At 42.4% G+C, this 19,135-nt stretch overlaps 1 protein-coding gene across 1 annotated transcript in view; it reads left to right on the forward strand.

Annotated features, from left to right (window-relative positions):
* The window catches only part of FNDC1 (fibronectin type III domain containing 1), a 61,985-nt gene that overhangs the window by 13,839 nt on the left and 29,011 nt on the right, over positions 1–19,135 (forward strand). Inside the window, exons 2-8 of the mRNA XM_034060763.1 lie at positions 7,369–7,581; positions 9,221–9,319; positions 10,726–10,840; positions 11,375–11,562; positions 12,165–12,272; positions 15,526–15,714; positions 16,487–18,844. Of these exons, the coding sequence (XP_033916654.1) occupies positions 7,369–7,581; positions 9,221–9,319; positions 10,726–10,840; positions 11,375–11,562; positions 12,165–12,272; positions 15,526–15,714; positions 16,487–18,844 (3,270 nt within the window). The remainder of the gene's footprint in view (positions 1–7,368; positions 7,582–9,220; positions 9,320–10,725; positions 10,841–11,374; positions 11,563–12,164; positions 12,273–15,525; positions 15,715–16,486; positions 18,845–19,135) is intronic.

Genomic DNA, 19,135 nt, shown 5'->3' on the forward strand with positions numbered 1-19,135 from the left:
GTGTGAATGTCAGTGGCAGAATGTGAAGCCTTCAGTACTTCACTGTTGGTTGCTCTCAAGTCATAATATATATATTAATCGTGTAGAAATATGTTGTTGAGTTTGGAAAATGCCCTAGTCCTACTGTGCTTAGCATTCAGAAGGCTCTTCAAAGGGAGCACTGGAAACTTCTGTTGATGCTGTCAATTTAAAGAATGTCCTCTGGATGCCAGGTATCTCTTCTACAGATGTATAATGAATTGCTTTGCTTAAAGCAGACATTACAGTTGGATACTGGTCCTCTACCCAAAACTCCTGGCCAGAGCCCGGTGAATTATGGCACACTTTCCATTGTGCTTTGCAGGAACTAAAGCATTCCAGTCCCCACTTTCTGTGCCAAGCAGAAGTGTGTGGAAATGTGCTGAACGATTATTCTTTTTTTTTTTTTTTTTTTTTTTCTGAGAGAAACAAAGGATTGATGTGTCACTTGTCTCCACTGCTTAAACTGATTGGCTTTTCTCCAGGACATCTGACACTGAGTGACATTAAAAAAGTTGATCAGCCCACACAGAGACAAGGTTGATGGAGCTTTTTAAAGTGCTAGGGAACCTACCAACCCAGTAAGCCTGAGTCTGGATTTGTTCTCCCATTTCAGTCCTACCTGCTCTGATCATATGCTCATGCTTTTACACATTAACTGCTGCAATGCTACAAAGACCCTCACTAGACCTAGTGCTATGCTCTGTGCCATGGCTGGTCTGAAGTAACTCACTGAGTCTTCTGGAGTTAGAGCAATCAGCACATCTTGGGTCAGAGGGCCACATCAGCACTGTGTCTGATGTCTGAGCTGGCTTGCCAACTGCAGGAAATATCTTTGTAGAGTGAACTCTTCTGGGGATGGCCCTGGTCCAGCCCTCATTGAAGCTGGTGGAATTGCTCTCACTTTCTCAGCAGAACTTGGATCAAACCGCCAAATTAAAGGAAAAAAATACCAGCAATACTTTGCCAAAGTGACACGGAGCGTTAATTTTTGGGTGGAAAACAAGTATCTTCCTGTGGTATTTGTCTGTTCTCTTTGTTACATTTTTGCTGATGTGGCTTTGGGATTGCGGAATGGAGATAGGTAGCAATGACAGTATGTGAAGGCAAGGACCAAATCAGCAGCCCCTGTGTGGGTTGCTGGATGAGAAAGGTGAGATGTTCTCTTTCCCTTGTGCCTCTGAGTTATGGTAAAATGCCATTTTTCTTTTCCTGTTCATAAATAACAACCAAATTGAAAGCCCTGAGTTGCACAAAGGATTATAGAGCTTTAGATGTGTGGCTCTACTAGTAAAGTTCTGCTTTCTCCTTTTTCAAGTACACTCTGTGTTGAAATCTATTTCAAATCAGGTGAAAGAACCAAAGTTGTGTATCACAATTGTCCCAGCCCTTAAAGCCAGCACACAAAGAGATTTACCTGCTGGAAGTTGGTTGAGCAGTATGTGGAAAACAATGCTCATTGCGGGCATGAAGAAGGGATGGGTGATCATGTTGCAAAGCATTTTTGAGCACAATAAACTCTTTTTCCTGATGGAGGGCTGGCCATGATACAGCCAGTACATGAACACCACCACCTGAGTGTGGGTTTTCTCCCCCCACTTCTCTGGTGCCTCTGGCAGGGCTGACGTCCCTCAGCCTTTCTGCACCTTTGGGCAGATGTCTGTCTTGGTTTCACAAGCTGCCTACCAAGAGGGCAATTGTGAAGTTGCCCTTGAATGTGCTTGCTGCATGTGATGTGAACTTGAGTGTCACCACTCAAGCAGTTGCATTTAGGAGACGCTGACACAGTAGGTTTTAAGAGTGTGGATGTTTTACAAAGGGTCTTACCTCACAAATAGTGTGAATTTTAGAGTTGCCAGCTGAAGAATCAAAATATAGTGCTTTTTTTTGTTTGTTTTTCTACTTATTCACTGTAATTTTTTGCTACAAGAACAGCTGAGATCCTCATGGTGGTAGGGCTTGGACATGTATAAGAGTGCCTGGTATACACAAGTGTTAGATCCCAAAGAAACAGATCAGAGATCTAAAAGCCACCTCTGGCTGATGTACTTTTCTAGTCCTGGTGGTGGGTTTTGGGAGGGATGCTGCAGGGTGTTTGTAAACTGAATAGCTCAGCTCTGAAACTCTATTGCAGATTGGCAGTGGTGTGAGGTTATTATCTCAGAGGACAATTGATTGTGCTCAGGGAGCAGCTAAGGACTTCCTAAGAAAGGGATCTACTCTTTGCGGAGGGTGAATGAACTGAGCAGTTTGGCACGCTTTATTCAATCTTCACATTTTATTTAATCTGTTTAGTCTGGTAAAGCAACAGTAGTCTAAAACCCAGGGTACAGAGCTAGTCAGTCTCATTCGATGCTTAGAACTTCATTTTTTAAATTAAAACTAATAACAGAAACCAAAACACCAACACCCCTCCCAAAAAACAAACCCAAACCAAACCCAAGCAACAAAATAAGCAACAAATCCCACCAGTTTGCTATTGCAGTGTAGACTGTGATGATTTTTGGTCAAGTTGCTCATGACAGGATTTCTTTGCCAGCTGGCACTTTTGGCCTTTTCTAATGAAGGCAATTGATCACTTTGTGGTGATTTTGTTTTCTCTAAGCAGCTACAACTTCTCTCTTCAAGATGTTACTGTGCCTGTGGCTGGGTCACTGTGCTTAGCCTCCCAGGCTCCTAGCTGAAGTGAAAAGAGGGGTTGGTGGATGTTTATAGACTGTATGGATGCTGTCTACTGACTGTGCCAAACATGTGTCTTTGCAGCAGAACCCATTTTATAGATCCGGTTTTCCAGTCCTGAAGCAATGGCACATAGAAGAAAAACGTAGAAAAGTTTTTGCTGACTAGGGAAGGCAAAACCAAGCATTTTGTACCTAGACTTGTGGTGCTAAATTGAATTGCCTGATATTTTGTGACCTCATATTTCAACTACTTTTTTTTTTCTCTTCTATTTTAATAGATTTGAGTTGCTTGAGGTATTTTTACCCACAGTTATAGGTTGGTTACTGGGGGTCAGTACTTGACTTTTCTACTGGAGCTATTTCATGCTTTCCTTTGCTAGATAATTGATGAAGCTCTCTGAAGAATCTGTGTGATTTGGCAAGTGCAAGCTGCCCCTTTGTGTGGTTGTTTAGAGGATGTTTTACCCTCAGCTTTGACCTCATGATCTGGGCTTACTTCATTTACAAAATGTTATCCCACTGTCCTGACACACACAAAAACTTTGGCAATAATAGTGGATGTTTCAACTGGAAAAAGTCAATACTGAGGCTTTAATGAGCCCTGCATTTTGGGGGCCAAGATACTATAAACAAATTCCTGCAGCTGTAGGTAATGCTGGATTTCTACCCTGAAGAGAGCACAAGGGAGTGACTCTTTCTCATTCTTTGGAACATAGAAAAGGATTTGATTTAAATTGAAGGTATCTCTTTAGATGAGGTGACTGCTGTCCTTGGCCATTTCTGGATGCCCATTTGTCTGGGGTGAATTCAGCTGGCCAGGATGGAGCTGTGGTATTGATGCTGGATATGGGCAGCAGTGCGATGTATCCATCCTGTGACATGAGGGGGTGTTGCACCATGGTATATATACCATGGCATAACCAGGTAGAGAGCAAGATATTAGGGTTTCTGTTTGCCCTTGGTCCTCCTAGTCGTAAATATATTTACCTTGGTAAATATATTGCCACTTCCTGCATCACAAGGAGCACAAATTCCCAGATATAATCTGATGTGTCTTTTCTCCCCCTGGGAGGATGAGGTTTTATTTATAAACCTTTGCGCCACGGTTGCTGAAACTGTTGTCCTTGTGTACCTAGTGGATATTTAAGTGAGGCAACTTTAATGCCATATTAATCTGTTTGGAGGTGGCTAAAGGACTTGTGCAAGGTCCTTTTAAGTGTGGATGAAGCCCACCATCAAGTGGCTACAGCTCTGTCTAGTCCTTCCCTCATTTCCACCTATGCTGCTTCACTCAGCCTTTTCTCAGTTTCAACACTACATTTATTCCCTGTCTGTTTTAGATTCCTGTTTGTTCCTCTTATATACCAATATATTATTATAGTACTTCTTTCAGTAACTTTGGTGTCCCCTGTTTTAACTTTTCCTCTCTACACCTCTTTTCTTGGACCTATCCTTATCTCTCTTGGTCTAGTATTTAACTGATGCCTTTATTTTTCAAGAGGTTTTGCTTTCTTCAGCTTAGCATGGCAAAAACATCCCCTGTGTAGTCTCTGGAGCAAGTTCAGATCCTGCCATCTCTAGGTTTACATCCAGCATCCAGATGTGCAGTGAAAGGGATCCTACTGAAGCAGAAAGGTGATGGGATGTGATCTCATCTTGCTTGACCTGTGGTGACAGCATCATCTTTTTTTCACTAGCTGTGAGCTGTTCAAGACTATTTCTCCTGGGATGTTCAGTGTCCCCACAGGAAGGGGACATACTTTGGGAATAATTGAAGTGTTAGAAAGCCCTGATATTAAAATCTGAGCTGACGTCCTGCATTTGGTATTAGGATTGATAAACTTCTCTTTACCTAAAGCCACACTGATTTTATATTGAATACTTTCCATGTGGCTTTCTGGCTGGGTTGGCTTCTTTTGTATCCTTTGTCCCTTATGACTCTCTATTTTAATTCCAGTTGGATACTGCAGGTTTGGCTGGGGAAGCAGAGCTGTTGGGCTGCACTGTCTCTCGTGATCAGCTCGGGCCGGTAGGCATATAAGGCCACCAAGAGGAAACCCAGATGTCTTGTGAGGAGCAGATGAAGGAACTGGGGTTGTTCAGCCTGGAGAGAAGAAAGCTCAGGGGAGACCTTACTGCTCTATACAACTACCTGAAAGGAGGTTGTAGTGAGGTGGGGGTCAGTCTCTTCTCCCCAGCAGCAAGTGAGAGGGCAAGAGGAAATGGCCTCAAGCTGCACCAGGGGAAGTTTAGATTGTATTTTAGGAACAATTTCTTCACTGAAAAGGTTATCAAGCACTGGAACAGGCAGCTCAGGGAAGTGGTGGAGTCATCATCCCTGGAAGTATTTAAAAGACATGTTGGTGTGGTGCTTAGGAACATGGTTTAGTGGTGGACTTGGCAGTGACAGGTTAACATTTGGATTTTATGATCTGAAATGTCTTTTCCAACATAAACACTCTATGATCCTTTGATTGCATTATTCTATGGTAAAAGCTTTCACCTAAGGCAGCTGGTGCAGCACTAGAGTGGGTCCCAGGGAGGCTGTGCCATCTCCATCCTGGGAGGTTTTGAAGACTGAGTTAGGAAAGATCAGGGCTGGTCTCACATAGTGTTGGAGACAATTTGTCTTTGAGCAAGACCTCCAGGGATTCCTTCCAACTTGAATTTTGCCCTCTTTCAGTTCCCTGTGGTGGTGCTGTGAATGAAGGTTGTGTGCCTACACGATCAGTGACTAACAGGCTTTTGGAATCTGTGTGGAGAAACTGCTCAGGAAAGCAAGAAAAACAAACCACATGGGAGAAGGTGGGGTTTTTAATAGAGTGACTGAGAATGTTTCTTGAAAAGCAGTCAGGGAGCCTTGTGAAAGCAGCCATATTTATCATATAGCAAAAAGCAGTTACTGTTTGTTAAACACTTAGGACCCGATCCACTGCTGTGATCCAGCTGGTATACACTGCTCTGCCAACACAAAGTGTCTGTAAAACCAGCTTAATTGGCTCATTAATCTGGGTTTATAGGTGCTTCATTTTGCTGGGGTAGTGAGGAGCAGCCAGCAGAGAGAAGCTGCTGAAGTCCATGTATGGACTTCATGTATGACGTGTATGAACTCATGTATGGACAGACGATCTGTCCTCCTGTAGGAAAAATAAAAAGGCACAGTTTACCATGCTGAGCTGCACCCCAGGGTTTCAGTAGAAAAGTGGAATTCCTGGGGAATGTGTGGTTCTTTGCATATGTTATACACCTCATCAGCACTGAAACCTTGCATTTCTCACAGGGATTTCAAGAGGAACTCTGCAAACAGCTTTGAGAGTTGCTATGATCCCTTCCAAGGGATAATTTAATGGGAGAACATTTGTTGGGAGTGTGTAAGAAGATGCAACCTTGGCAGCAGATCAGGACCAGTGAGGAGTTTGTCTATAGAAGGTGTCACTGAGCAGAAATATTGGAAAAGGACGTGTTTTTGGTGGAAACAGGGACATGTAGACATCAACACATACTTCAAGCAACATGTTTAAGTACTGTCATGAATAAATATGAGCTCCTGAACTGTTGTTGGAAAGAGGTTCTCAGCTATTGCTTGGGGATACTTTGGTGCATTGTCTTTCAATGTCTGTCCAGGTCTCTGGCAACTGTTGCTTTCCAATCTCTTGTTCTCTTGACATTGGTGTGATTGCAGTGACTGGCTTAGCCAGCAAGTGAGAGGATTTGAAAACAGCGCAACCTCTGCGCTGGCAGCTCACACAACCTTGAGCTTGATGGAATGGCATTGCTACAAGAGACTGAGAGATACCTGCTTCAAGTGTGAAATGTAGATGATGAGACAAAACCTCATTACAAGTGTGGGAGATCTCAGCCTGGGCTGGTGGTGCCAGTGCTCTTCTTCCTGCTGCTTGTTCTGCTTGGAGTGTGTGCTGTAGGATGGTGCAGGTCATATGCAATGGAGAATAACAAAAACTGAAGATGCTATTCAGAGCAGCCAAACTGGTTGTTTGAGTAATCCTTGCATCAGAATCACTTTGTAAAAGGATGCTGCCAACTTGCCAGCAGATATAAAAATAAATGATTTGCATAAGGTACTTGTTACAGTACTGGATGCTCAGGGTATCATATAATGGGAGTTTGGGAAGTCAAGAGTTGAAGCATGTGCAGAGCAGACTTGTTAAATACGAGGCTGTCAGAAAGCAGAACCATTAGTGGTGGGTTTAGGAGAAGAGAATCTGTTTTTAATGTGGATTGCTTTCTAAACGTTTAAACGGTGCTGCGCTTTGTTTTATGCTGAACTTTAGCGCTTGACAAAAAAATAATGTGCTGATGTCCTGAACTAGGGTGAGGGGAAGATTAAACAGGAAAGCTACAAGACATCCCTATTTTCTGGCAGGAGTCCTTGTATTATGGTATGTTTTCACTTTCAGTGTCTTGCACCAGTCTGTCTGAAGAGCCTGGGAAAAGATGCAATTGAGTATTGCACATCCCACTTGGAAAACTTGTTGTTATTGCAGCTGGGTTTTATAGCAAAGCTAAAAATCTATAAAATTATGCCTTTTGTTCTGATGTAATTTAATAGTTGCACTTGCAACAGACATATGTTAGCTGCCATACATGTCATGTGCTCCATAATAACAGTGATGGATTTTGTTTGTATGTGTTTGCTTATTTTTTGAAGAAAAGGACATTCCAAACAGACCTCTGAGAATGCGTGCCCAGTCTCCAGATGGCAGGTTACCTTTTCGGTGGAAGCCACCTTATGGTGGGGCAGGCTTGAGGAGTCCACGCAGCAGATCCCAAGGTTACCTCCGTGGATATGGAGAGAGCAGTCGAAGGATGAACTATGCTCCACTGTTGCAAGAGCGACAAAACCAGGAAGCACGGAAACTAGGTGACTCTGATTTCCCTAGTAACATGTTTAGCTGAGCTAGCATGCTTCTGTTCGCTGCTGTGGCTGCTAGGTGATCACAGAGCACTTGTTGTAACCATCAGACAAATTCCTCCTATAAATAAAAATGCTCACCACTAATTGCATTCTTTAACATGTTCTTAACAGAAAAATGTGATGAGCAGTGTAGAAAGTGTTGCAGAGCTTGATGTTGTGTTAAAGAGCAAGTTACTCCTATTAACAGCAGAGGGAAGGGCTGGGGAAAAGAGCTGTAGCTCATATTCTCCTTGCATATGGTGGGACTACTCTGAAATCCATTGTTTCTTGTCTTCCACTTACGCTCTGTGTCCCTATGTTATTTCAGGCCATTGGAGAAAAAAAAAAATAATGCTTTAATTAAATGTATCCGCACTTACCATTAAAACTGTTTCATGGGCTCAGTACTAGAGTGTTACACTTGTTTGTCCATGTTCTTTCCAGAGGCTTCATGAGGTCCTGGTCACCAAGGGCTCCTTAGACAGTCAGGCTGACATCTTCTGTTCTCCCTGCTGTGCGGTGATCATGCCCTAGATCACCTGCCCTATATTTAAAGGATTTCCCATTTAACAGTATCAATGGGGTTTGCAACTGCTCTGTTTCTGTAGAGGCTGAGCATTTTCCTTTGCTTTCTATGTGTCACTTGCTGTGTTGTGACTGACCTATTTCTGTTCTGCTGCCTGAGCGCCTCTTGCCCCAGCAGACACCAGGTCTGCGTTCACAAGTCTTGCTTTGGTCCTGTGCTGTTTGGGTGTGTTTGCTTCTTTCTTTCAACATCTTTCCTCTAGGCTGGAAGCCTGTCCTGCAGATAATCTGGTCTTGGGTTACAAAATGAGGGATGGATCCAAAATCATACGTGGCTGGCAGAATTCCTGGATTTGCAGTGTGAATGTCTATTTCCCTTCCACTTTGTGTGTTTTGTATTAAATGCATGTCTTTATCTCATTTTTTCCAAAGAGAGAGAACTCCTCAGTCACCTCTGTCTGTTCTTCTCCCTTTTCATTTCTCATCCCTTCTCTAACATTCACCTTTACATCTTTCTGTGCACCACTTGTGAAGGGGAGACTCTGGTGTCTGTGCCAAGGTGACAGGGTTGAGACACATACCTATGGAAGATGCTCTCCTGTTTGATGCCCAGCACGTACCACTGCTCTGCAGGCTGAGAGCCTGCTCAGGCAGTAGAGAAGTCAATGGAAACCTTGTCACTGGCTTGGTGGGAGCTCAGTAACAAAGTTAATCTTGATGAGAGATAGTTCATAATGTGGTTTGGAGCATCTGCTTCTTGTTTTCATTATGTTTATGCTATGCTTTTTTGAAGAGGGAGGACAAATGATGTTTAAATAATCAAATTATCAGGAGAAGAACTCAGCCCTAGAATACAGGACTTTTGTACTGGTCTTTTCATGTTAATAATTTGCTTTTCTGCTTCTAAAATACCAACTTTACTGTTCTTACTGCACGCATATTGAACCCTCTGACATAAATATGTCTCTAAATAAATTAACTTTCAAGTAAGCTTCTCCTTTTGTATCTCAGAAAAGAATAAAACAGAGTTCTGTCTGAAAAGACTTACAGGAATACCTCTGTTTTCTCCCTGCACGTGCAGCCTCTGAGTCAGTTCATGTGGTTTCGCTGCCATCAAGGAGCTCCCAAGGACGGAGCCGACCTGTCTATAGGTCATCTTTAACTAAAAGAAAAGTCACAGGTATGACTCTTTCACATCTGCTGTAATTCATGGAAACATTTGGTCACAATGAGATAACTTTGTGATTTTTGAACTGCAAGTCAAGTGGTGCTGGAGCTGCTGAGTTCTTCTCTGTGTATGAAAAAGCTTGATGGGTGTCTCTGATTGTTTCTCCAATTCAAGCAGGATTAATAGCATGATACAATTCTACAACATAGTTGGTTAGGGTTTCTGTTATTGGGGTTTTATTTGTTTGTTTTACGTGGTCCTGTCTAGCTATTGGCAAATGTTATGCACTGCAATAACTGCATGAGAAGACTCAAAAACTGTGAATAGGGCCCTAAGCCACTTTCCAGCCACTCTTGGCTGTTTGGCTTGGAAAACCCGGACTTGTCTGAGAACTCTCTACATTAAAAAAACTGATTGGAAAAAGTGAAATTGGCTTCCCTACTGCCTGCCTTCTGTGTGGGCAGTGCTGGGATACCATACCACCCTCTTAAGAGAAGGGCAATCTTTCCTTGAACTTCAGTCATACATGAGTGAGCTCCCTAGAGAATGAAATCATACCCCGGATTTTACTGGCTCCTGTCCTTTCCTGAGACATCAATATTTTTCCATCTTCTGTAAAAATTTGGCTGGAAAGCTGCACCTGTACCTCTGGGATACTTGGGAGTAGTTGCTAATAGGAAGAGTAATAAAACTTTCATAGGGCATTAGGTGGAGTAGGCCAGACAAAGTGATGGACAGATAGAAAAAGGGGCCTCAGCAAAATTAAGAACCTCAAAAAAAAAAACAAACAAACAAACAAATTAGTTTCACTGAATTTAAAAATGTTGTGGCTGTTTGAGGAAGAGACGGATGTGTCAGAACAGCCCACTGCAGGCAGGTGCTTTTTTATTCTTTCTTTTTTAATTTTTGCCTTATCTACCATAAAAAAACACAAAGCTGTTGAATCTGAGCAACCTGTTTGAAGCACTCAAAAATGTAAAAAATACAGGGATTTTCCCTCGTGAAGAGTTTTTTACAGCCCCTGGTTTTATTGACCTTCAATAGGAAAACAATTTTTAAAATCTCTAACATTTTCATAAGGCAAAATTTCTGCTCTCCAGGCAGCTCTAGCAGTGAGTTTTCCAGAGACAATGAATGTCAGTATGTTAATAACACACTCACTATAAGTAACAGTTTGGGGACTGATAGAATGATGAAGGACTGTAGAGTATATTAGCACCCTGGTCTTGTAAGCAAACAGATGAAACGATGACAACATGGGGTACCATCAGTAATTAATGGACTTGGTTTTCCACTGCAGCTGTATTTGTTATCCATCTGTGGTGTGTGCGTAGTATCATCTCAGTTAAAGACTGTTACTGTTTTTTATGAGAACTCCAAAGTTCTTATTGATGTGCTATTTTGTTTTGCCATTTCAGAGGAGGAAGAGGTGGAGGTGGCACAAGACATAACTGTTCGAGTTATGTCCTCTCAGTCTGTGCTTGTTGTTTGGACAGACCCGCTGTATGAAAAACAGAAGGTTGCAGCAAATAGGTAGTTCCATGTTTTCTTTTCTGAATGCATATAAAGGTGAGCTGCTGAAGGTGAGCACACTACTGATTGCTATTGCATTTATTTAATTACACTTGGTTGTGAGAATAATTTAGCTCAGGGCATAGGAATTTGCATATCCATACCTATGATAGTAGCTGGTAGGGGATGCTTCAGAGAAGCTGTTAGAAACCTGATGAGGGTGGATGTTAGGTGATGTATCCTCCTTGCCTCCCAGACTATGTCTGGCTTGGTTCAGAAAGCCCAGCAGCTTCCCCACTCTTTAAGTAAGAGGCTGGAAAGAGCAGTTTGTCCCTTGGGATGAAAGCGATCAGACTCCAGTAGAGGAGGCACAAAAATGTTCCGGTAAAAGATGCTGTCTCTTGGTGGTAGTGTTACTTTGTTGTTTGCAGTTTGGCAGCTCCCCAGGAAGCCCTAGCAGGCTAGCTAAGAGTAAAGCAGCCCCATCCCTCTCAGGTTCTGCTAACACTAGGTTTCAGTGTGTGACTTTTTATTTTCTTGTGTTTGTGATGCCAGGCAATACAACGTTCGCTATCGGGAAAAGGGGGAATCAGCAAGGTGGGATTACAAGCAGGTGTCCAACCGTCGGGCGCTGGTGGAGAATCTGCTGCCAGACACCATGTATGAGTTTGCAGTCCAAATCCTAGAGGGAGAAAAGGAAGGCAAATGGAGCGTATCTGTTTACCAACGGACCCCAGAGGCAGGTGTGTATTCAGAATGTCCTTGAGGTAACGCAAGTCTTAGGGTTTGAGCAGTGAAATATGGCTGACTTGAGGAAAAGCCAGAGTAAGTGATTGCTTGGGGTAGCAGAGAACATGGGAAAAGCCTTGCCGCTGCCTGCATCCCTGTAGCAGTGCCCTGGAGAGCACACAGGCACAGCAAGAAGAAAGGGAGATAGGTTGAGTATTTCTGGTGGAAGGGTCAGCACCTGTGTGCCCCTTCCTCTGGGGGGGAGCAGCCTTGCTGCTGTCCCTGTCTGGGGGCAGCAGATTTAAATCTTACCTCTACCACAAAGAAGCTGTGGGGCCCCTTTTGTACAGGTACTTGGTCCCTGACAACCTATTTACAACATAATTCCAGATAAGCTACAGTAGCAGTCTTGTGGAAACAGCCTGTAACTAAAGGATACAATTTCACTGTAGGAGCCTGGTAGAGAGATGTAGTAGAGGCATGCGTGGACCTGGGCCATGTGTGCTTTCCACATTTATCTTTGAAATTGCTGTGTAAGAATTTCTGCTATGAGAAAAGGTGTGGTCTGTGTGGGTCAACTTTTCTTACTTTTCTTCTGCATATGGCTGTTTCACAGCTCCTTCCAGTGCACCTGAAAATTTAGATGTTTGGCCACTAAAGGGGAAACCAACATCTGTAGCAGCATCCTGGGATGCTCTCCCAGAGAGTGAAGGAAAAGTCAAAGGTAAGTCATCAGTGTCATTTTTTAACCCTCTCAAGGAGCTGGTCTTCTCAAAGCCAGACTGCCACTTCGCAGTGAGATGGAACCATTGTCTGTGCCAGGAGTTTTTCAGTTGTCAGTGGCTTATAGTCAACTGAGATTTCCTTGTTTCCAGCCCAACATCTACGGACCATTACTGAGAAGCCATCATCGCCCTGTGCCTGGGGTGTCACAGATATTTCTGGGGTGTCACGTGCACATGCTTACCTCTTCTTCCATTAATAAGCAGGTCAAAATGGAGCTCAAGAAGGATGTTTCCCAAAGGATTTGTAACAGTTAGGTGAAGAAGGAAAAGCTGGGTAGTTGCTAAGAAAGTGAGTGGGTTCATGTTGTGTTTTATTTCTAGCTTGTTGTGGAAAGAAACTTCAGCTTAAGAAGTAAGTGCAAATAGTGATTTCAACAGACACCACATATAAGCCTTGTGTACTGTAGCATTATTGTATATGGTCATAAAGCTAATTTGTCAGAGGTTCTGGGTGGTTCTTTTCTTTTTCCCCTTGAAAATGACCAGGCTGATTTTTCAGCTGCTCCTGTTCTGCAGTGGTTGATGGGATTGTGTTCTCAAGTTACGCAAGTTCTGGAGGTACCTTATCAGCACTGTAGCATCCCAGGATTTAAAAAATGTTTGGCCTGCAGGGAAGTGCACCGTGCCTGTATACTAGACCTGCTTTATGTGTTCTTCAGGGCAGTGGTGGAATTCCTTCCTCTTTGAAGTCAGCAGGAGTTTTGCCAATTGCTTCAGCGGACCTGCAATTCTGCCCAAGAATTATTATTTTTTAAAGTAGGGTCATGCAAGGATATTATCTGAAATTTCAGATCTGCTCCTAATTTTGTGCAGTCTGTAGCCCTTTGTCCATTTTTTGTCTGCTGATCCTCAGATGATTCATCCAAAGCAATCATTTGAAAGATACCTGATATTCAAGGGCTAAACACATTTACATGTCTAATATATCATTGTTTTTCTTGAATACAAAGTATTACACGAGAAGTCTTGTTTTTAAACTAAATAAATGACAAAAGTGATATTTATACTGGCTAAATGAAATCACTGAATTAGCACTTCATAGTGTGCTAACTCAGTGATTTCATTGTTTTGATGGTGCACAGTAATCAAGAATTTTTGTCTTTTGGTCCTTTTGTTTTTTAACCCTGTCCTTTTATATATTTGTACCACATATTATTGGGAGGATATATCCTTCAGTAGCCATTTGAGAGTTACCTGAAGTTACACGAGGGCCTCTGCAGTTAAAGCAGCTCCTGTGTATCTTAAAACAAAATAAAACAATCAAAAGCATTCAAATACATGGATTTTTTTCCCCCCAACTAATTATTAAATGCGTTTGCATATAAAATGTTGAGGACTTTTTTCCTGGATTTTGATAACCTGTGCTTGACTTATTTCTTAACACAATGAATATGGTCTTATTTTCAGAAAAAAAGTAAGTTCCCTGGTTTTAAAGGTTGTTTTATGTTCTAGAGTTTTCCCATCTGTGACTCCTCAGATGTTAGTTTCTTTCTTTGCATAGAAAGGGAAAATTGGCAGCCTTTCGAATTTTCTTCCAAACCACTATTTTTATTCTATACCCATGCCTCTTATGGAGGATTGAAAAGAAAAGGAAGCCTGCACATGGCTGAGATCTTATCTGCACTGCTTGAGAGTGTAATTGGAAGACCCCTCTTCATACCAGCAGTAATTTCTACAGGGGTGAAATTTCTCTCAATACAGAAAGTTAATACAGAGCACAGATACCACAGAACTGAAAAGTGAGAGCAGGGTGACTTTCTTAAGTGGCAGCAAAAGCTTGTTTTGCTGTCTCTGCAGTGGTGTTTGGTCCTGGCTATAGTGAAGCACAATGTGTTAGATTTACATTTGGTTGGACAGGAGTGCTATTGGTACCATTTGGCAATATGCAGTGCTGTTATTTACCAGTAAAAGTATCTTTTCTGAATAAGAACATCCATCATAGCGGCATGAATTTTACCTGCTGGCCTGTGGATTACAGATAAAACCCTTCTAAGCAATGGCTCAGCTGGAAACACTTATATTTGACTGCAGTAATATTGTTTCCAAATTCAAAGTAAATTTTTGGTGTTTACATGGCGATGCCCCTCAGGCCCTAGCACTGCTGAGGAATGCGTACATGGCCTTTGGAGCTGGTAGAGTTTCACCACAATGGACTGGCAGATCTGTTTTTACAGAATGAGGGTCTTAAAGTACAGTGCAATTATAGCTGTGCCAAAGCTGTGCTGTAAATGTAGAATAAGAAAGTAGTTAATAGTAATGAATAATGTCACCTGGTATTACTACTGATGTCTTGAATGATAATTATGTAAATACACCATCTATTTCTTTTTCCAAATAATTTCAATGGGACAGAAAATTTTTTAGCATTCTTATTTGCTGTGTACATAGCTACAGTGAGCAACACAATCTGTGTGTTTTCCACCATTGTGAGCAAGTCATGTTTTTGGAATAATATTTTCTGGATCATGTGGTGTTGATTGCAGATATTTTGGTAGCTAGTAGTAAGTACAAAATTCCTCATGGAAAGTCCAAAATCTGCTCGTGGTTCTTCAGGGTATTCTGATTGCAGCAATCACAATACCTAACATTTGCAGTCTTTCAGACTAGATTTCCACAGTGCATATTTTCCTGGCAATGTTCATACATGTCTTCTTCCTCCAGTGCATTTTCTCTTTGTGAGTTCCTTCTGTTCTTTCTGATTTAAGGCAGTTACTTTTTTTTTCTAGTTGACTCATTTTTTCCCATTTATTAGTTCATGTCAAGAAACAAAAAAAAAGTCTCCTGATGCAGCTCACCAAAACACACAGCAGTTGGTGCTGTAACTTCCTCATGTCCCCCTGCCTTCTCTAGAAGAGTGTACAGCTCCAGTCTGGTTCCATTTGGTGATACTTCACTGTGATGGGCATTGTTTCTTATGTATTTTTACAAAGGTATAGCTAACGTATTCCTTCTCAGTCATTAGGTCATTGATGTGGTTTGGCTTTGTCTGTTAACATGAACAAAAGTTTAACTTACCTACATAAATATGTGTCTCTCTCATGTCTTTGTACTCCAGCTGTTGACTCAACGTGCATTGCTAGTGTATTAATTTTAGTAATGCACGTTCTAATTCATCCTACCCATACAGTCTGTCCGCTGGAAACAGGACTGTTTTCAGTTTCCTCCTTCCAACCGTCTGCCAAATCATTTCAGAATACATTCTTTCATACGCCCCGGCTCTCAAGCCATTTGGAGCCAAGTCCATCACCTACTCTGGAGCTACAACATCAGCCATAATAGATGGTCTGCAGGCCGGGGAACGCTATATATTCAAAATCCGTGCTGCAAACAGGAGGGGACCAGGTCCTCAGTCTAAAGCCTTCAGTGTCGCCATCCCAGCAGGTGAGCACCAAGCCATGGACCAGCTGCGTATTCCACTCATTCTTGCCTTGGTGCCAGTTGTTACTTGTTGCTGACTTAGCTTCTTCTGCACTTCATCTAACCTATGTAATTCTGTTTATGTTAGCTCTTTTCATCACTATATTGTCCAAATAGATGCTTCTAGATAAACATTTGTCACTCTGATGCATGTAAAAGACATTTTATACACATTTTAACATCTTAAATAAATGCATGCCATGCTCTATTTCCTGCATGAAAACTCTATATGCTCTTGTTATCCAAAGGTCAACGAATACACTGCTTTGGGTCTTTGTACTATTCCTGATAACTCCCACTCCTGAAAGTCACTCAGAGTGGCTTATTTAGATACCAGTCCTTGTCTTTGCTTCTTGCCAAAGAGATGTCCTTTTGGGGACAGAAGATTTGCTGAGTTAACAAAAAATGTCGTCCACAGCTTCAAATGGGATAATGCAGCAGCCTGCCACCAATGTTACTAAGCTCTGCTGAAGATTTAGTTCCACTGCTGTTTGCAGTCCTTGCTTTTAGATACTTGATATTAATTACTACAATTTTTACTCAAGCTGCAATAATTCCACATAGATACCTTCCTACAAACCAAAACTTTCTCAGGTAGACTCCACAGACTGCTTAATGCAGAAATAGCTGTTGTCTTATATTCTCTTAAGTTGTTCTTGCTGCATGGTTTCTCTCTTGATCAGTTTTTTGTGCTGCTTCTATTGTTGTGAACAAACACTTTTTTCTTTTTCCCCAGCTGTTCATGAAGATTCAGTTGCTAAGCAACAAACAAATATTCCAGACAATTCAGAGGCTAAGAAAAACAGGAATGCTGGCTCATCTCCTTCTCAGACTTCATCTGTTTCTTCAAAAGTCCAGCCATCACTTTCCTCTAAGCAATCTTCTGTTCATTCACCTAATGTTAGTGATAAGAAGAGTCTTCTTTCTGAATATAAGAATAAAATCTTGACTAGAGGGGTCCTGAGTAAATCTCAGTTACCTTCCAGAAAGACAGAAGAGCTGGAGACTGATCTCCAGTCCACTGAGGTGACAGATGATCAAGATTCCTCCCAAGAAGCTTCAATGACACCACCAAAAGCCCAGGATCAGAGGAGATATGTTAGACCCTTATCCCCTAGTCGGCCAATCCACCCTGTCATTGCCTCAGGGGTCCAGACCCACACATCAGAGGTATCACGGCAGACAAGTACAGACAAACGTGAGCCACCACCACTGTTACCATCATCAGCACAATCTTCTGCCTTATCTGTTCCTAAACACACAGATAATGAAACAAAGCAACTGAGGCAAAGCAACACCAATGTGCCTTCTAAAGCATCTTCCCATCTTCGGCCAGCCAAAAATAATGAACTCACAGGTAATGTGGAAGGAAGGCCAGACCCCATGCTGGTGAAAGTGTCTTCTGAAACTTCAGAGCCTACTCGCACGGCATTGCCATCAAATCGGCAATCTGCTATCTCTCGTGAGGTTGTCCCAAGCCACCCCAGAAGGTCTGGCTCTCTAGGTCATTCACTTCAGCCCTCTTCCAAATCAGCAGGTTCCCATGCTCGTGATAGCCATAATGAATTTGATAGTGAAGAAGCAGCGGATAGAGCAGTACGGCCCAGTTCTAGATCACAGCAAACAAAGCTTCCCTCAGGCTCCAGTTCTCGCACGTGGAAGGATTCTAAATTAGCTGCAGTGGCAGTCCAGCTGAAGTCTGCTGTTTCTGGTCAAAATTCACCTCAGTCTCACTCCTCTACTAGTGACAAATCCAATGGAAAAGATGTTGATAAGAATTATAGGGAGGACTCACAAGAGGCAAACCCCTTATCTCGTTCTCTACCCTCCTCCAGGCAGTCTTCTTCAGCAGTCTATTCCAAGAGAAGAAATTCTCAGGTCAGTTCTGATTCTCACCTCAGAGAGACACATGGTGAAAAGTCACCCCACTCTGACTCAGAAGAACAACAAAGTCGAGCAGCTGCTCCAGAAAAGCATTCTCCTTTGCAGTCTTCTTTTTCCAAGCATAAGCCTGAAGAGGAGGACAGTCAAGAAGTAAAAGAAATCCTTGCTCGATCAAAACCAAGTATATCTTTGCCTAAAAAGGCATTCTCCTCTCATCTTCCATTGGAGAAGACCTCCCACTCAGAGCCTTCACAGAGGGCACAAACCAGTCCTTCCTTACTGCATTCAAGGGGCCGGCGCCTTCCATCTCATGCCTCATCCCAGAGTAATGAAGAATTGCAGGAAGATGATGATGAGGATGTAACAGAAGTCAGTGACAGAGCAAGCAGCCGCTCTGTGTTTCCTAAAGAGGTGTCCTCTTCTAGAGGATTACCTGCATCTTTCTCTCAGGGAAGCTCAAGTTCATCTCTATCGAAACAACAGCAGCCAGGTTCTCAGGTACCTCCCTATAAACCAAAACTCACTCAGCCACATTCCAGTTCTGCCAGTGATACAGCAAAAGACAACCAGTATAATCCAAGGTTGTCATCCACGTCTTCGAAACAAGCTCATTCTTCATTACCTACTCGCTCAAGGGTTGCTACAAGAACAGTGTCCCAAACAGAGAAAAAGTATGGCTTGCTGCCCTCAAAAATGTCCAAAGCTGAACTTCCTCAAAAAGTTCCTTCCTCCTCTTCATCTAAATCTCGTCAGTCAGTTTCTAATGAAGAGGATGATTATTACAATGAATATGATCAGAAAGAAGTGGAAGAGAAACCCACATCTTTAGCAGCAAAATTCCCCCCTTCTATTTCTAGAGGTAACAAAAACATGTATGAAGACATTGCTAGCAATCAGAGGAAATCTATGGACACTCTTCTACCTCACAAAGTAAGCTCTGAAGAGGAAGAGAAGGAAAAAACTCCAACATTAAAAATGTCTTCTCCTGAATCACCAGGAAGCTCTCCCATTGCATCGCGGATTGCTCAGTCCTCTAACAAGCATACCCCACCTAAACCAAGCTTTGTCTGGCCACGTTCTTCTGCATCTACTACCACACACACTGTTTCTCCCACAGTTTCTTCCACTTTGTCCCCTCGCCAGAGACTACTGAACTCCAGGCTATGGAATCCTTCCCAACGGCAATTTGTTAGACCTCCTTATAGACAAGGTATCATGTCTTTGTTGTAGTGGTATCATTGAATGGTGTTTTGCCTGAGATCAGCAGTTAGATGAGAAGTCCTCCATCAAAATGCAGGTTCAATTATTTAGTGTAATGTATTACTTTTTATTTTGGCAGTTCTCAGGGAGCCCAGTTATTGAGAACATTGCTCAATTGGTGTAAAATAGTGCCCCCAGACCTTTGATCGCGTGTTCTGATCTGCACAGGATCCCATGATCCACAGAGTTAGGTACTAAATTGGAAAGAGGTTTCTTTTCCTTGTTGAGCAATGTCTTCACT

The sequence above is a fragment of the Melopsittacus undulatus genome, chromosome 3, assembly GCF_012275295.1.
Source record: "Melopsittacus undulatus isolate bMelUnd1 chromosome 3, bMelUnd1.mat.Z, whole genome shotgun sequence".
In the NCBI taxonomy this organism is placed as follows: Eukaryota; Metazoa; Chordata; class Aves; order Psittaciformes; family Psittaculidae; genus Melopsittacus; species Melopsittacus undulatus.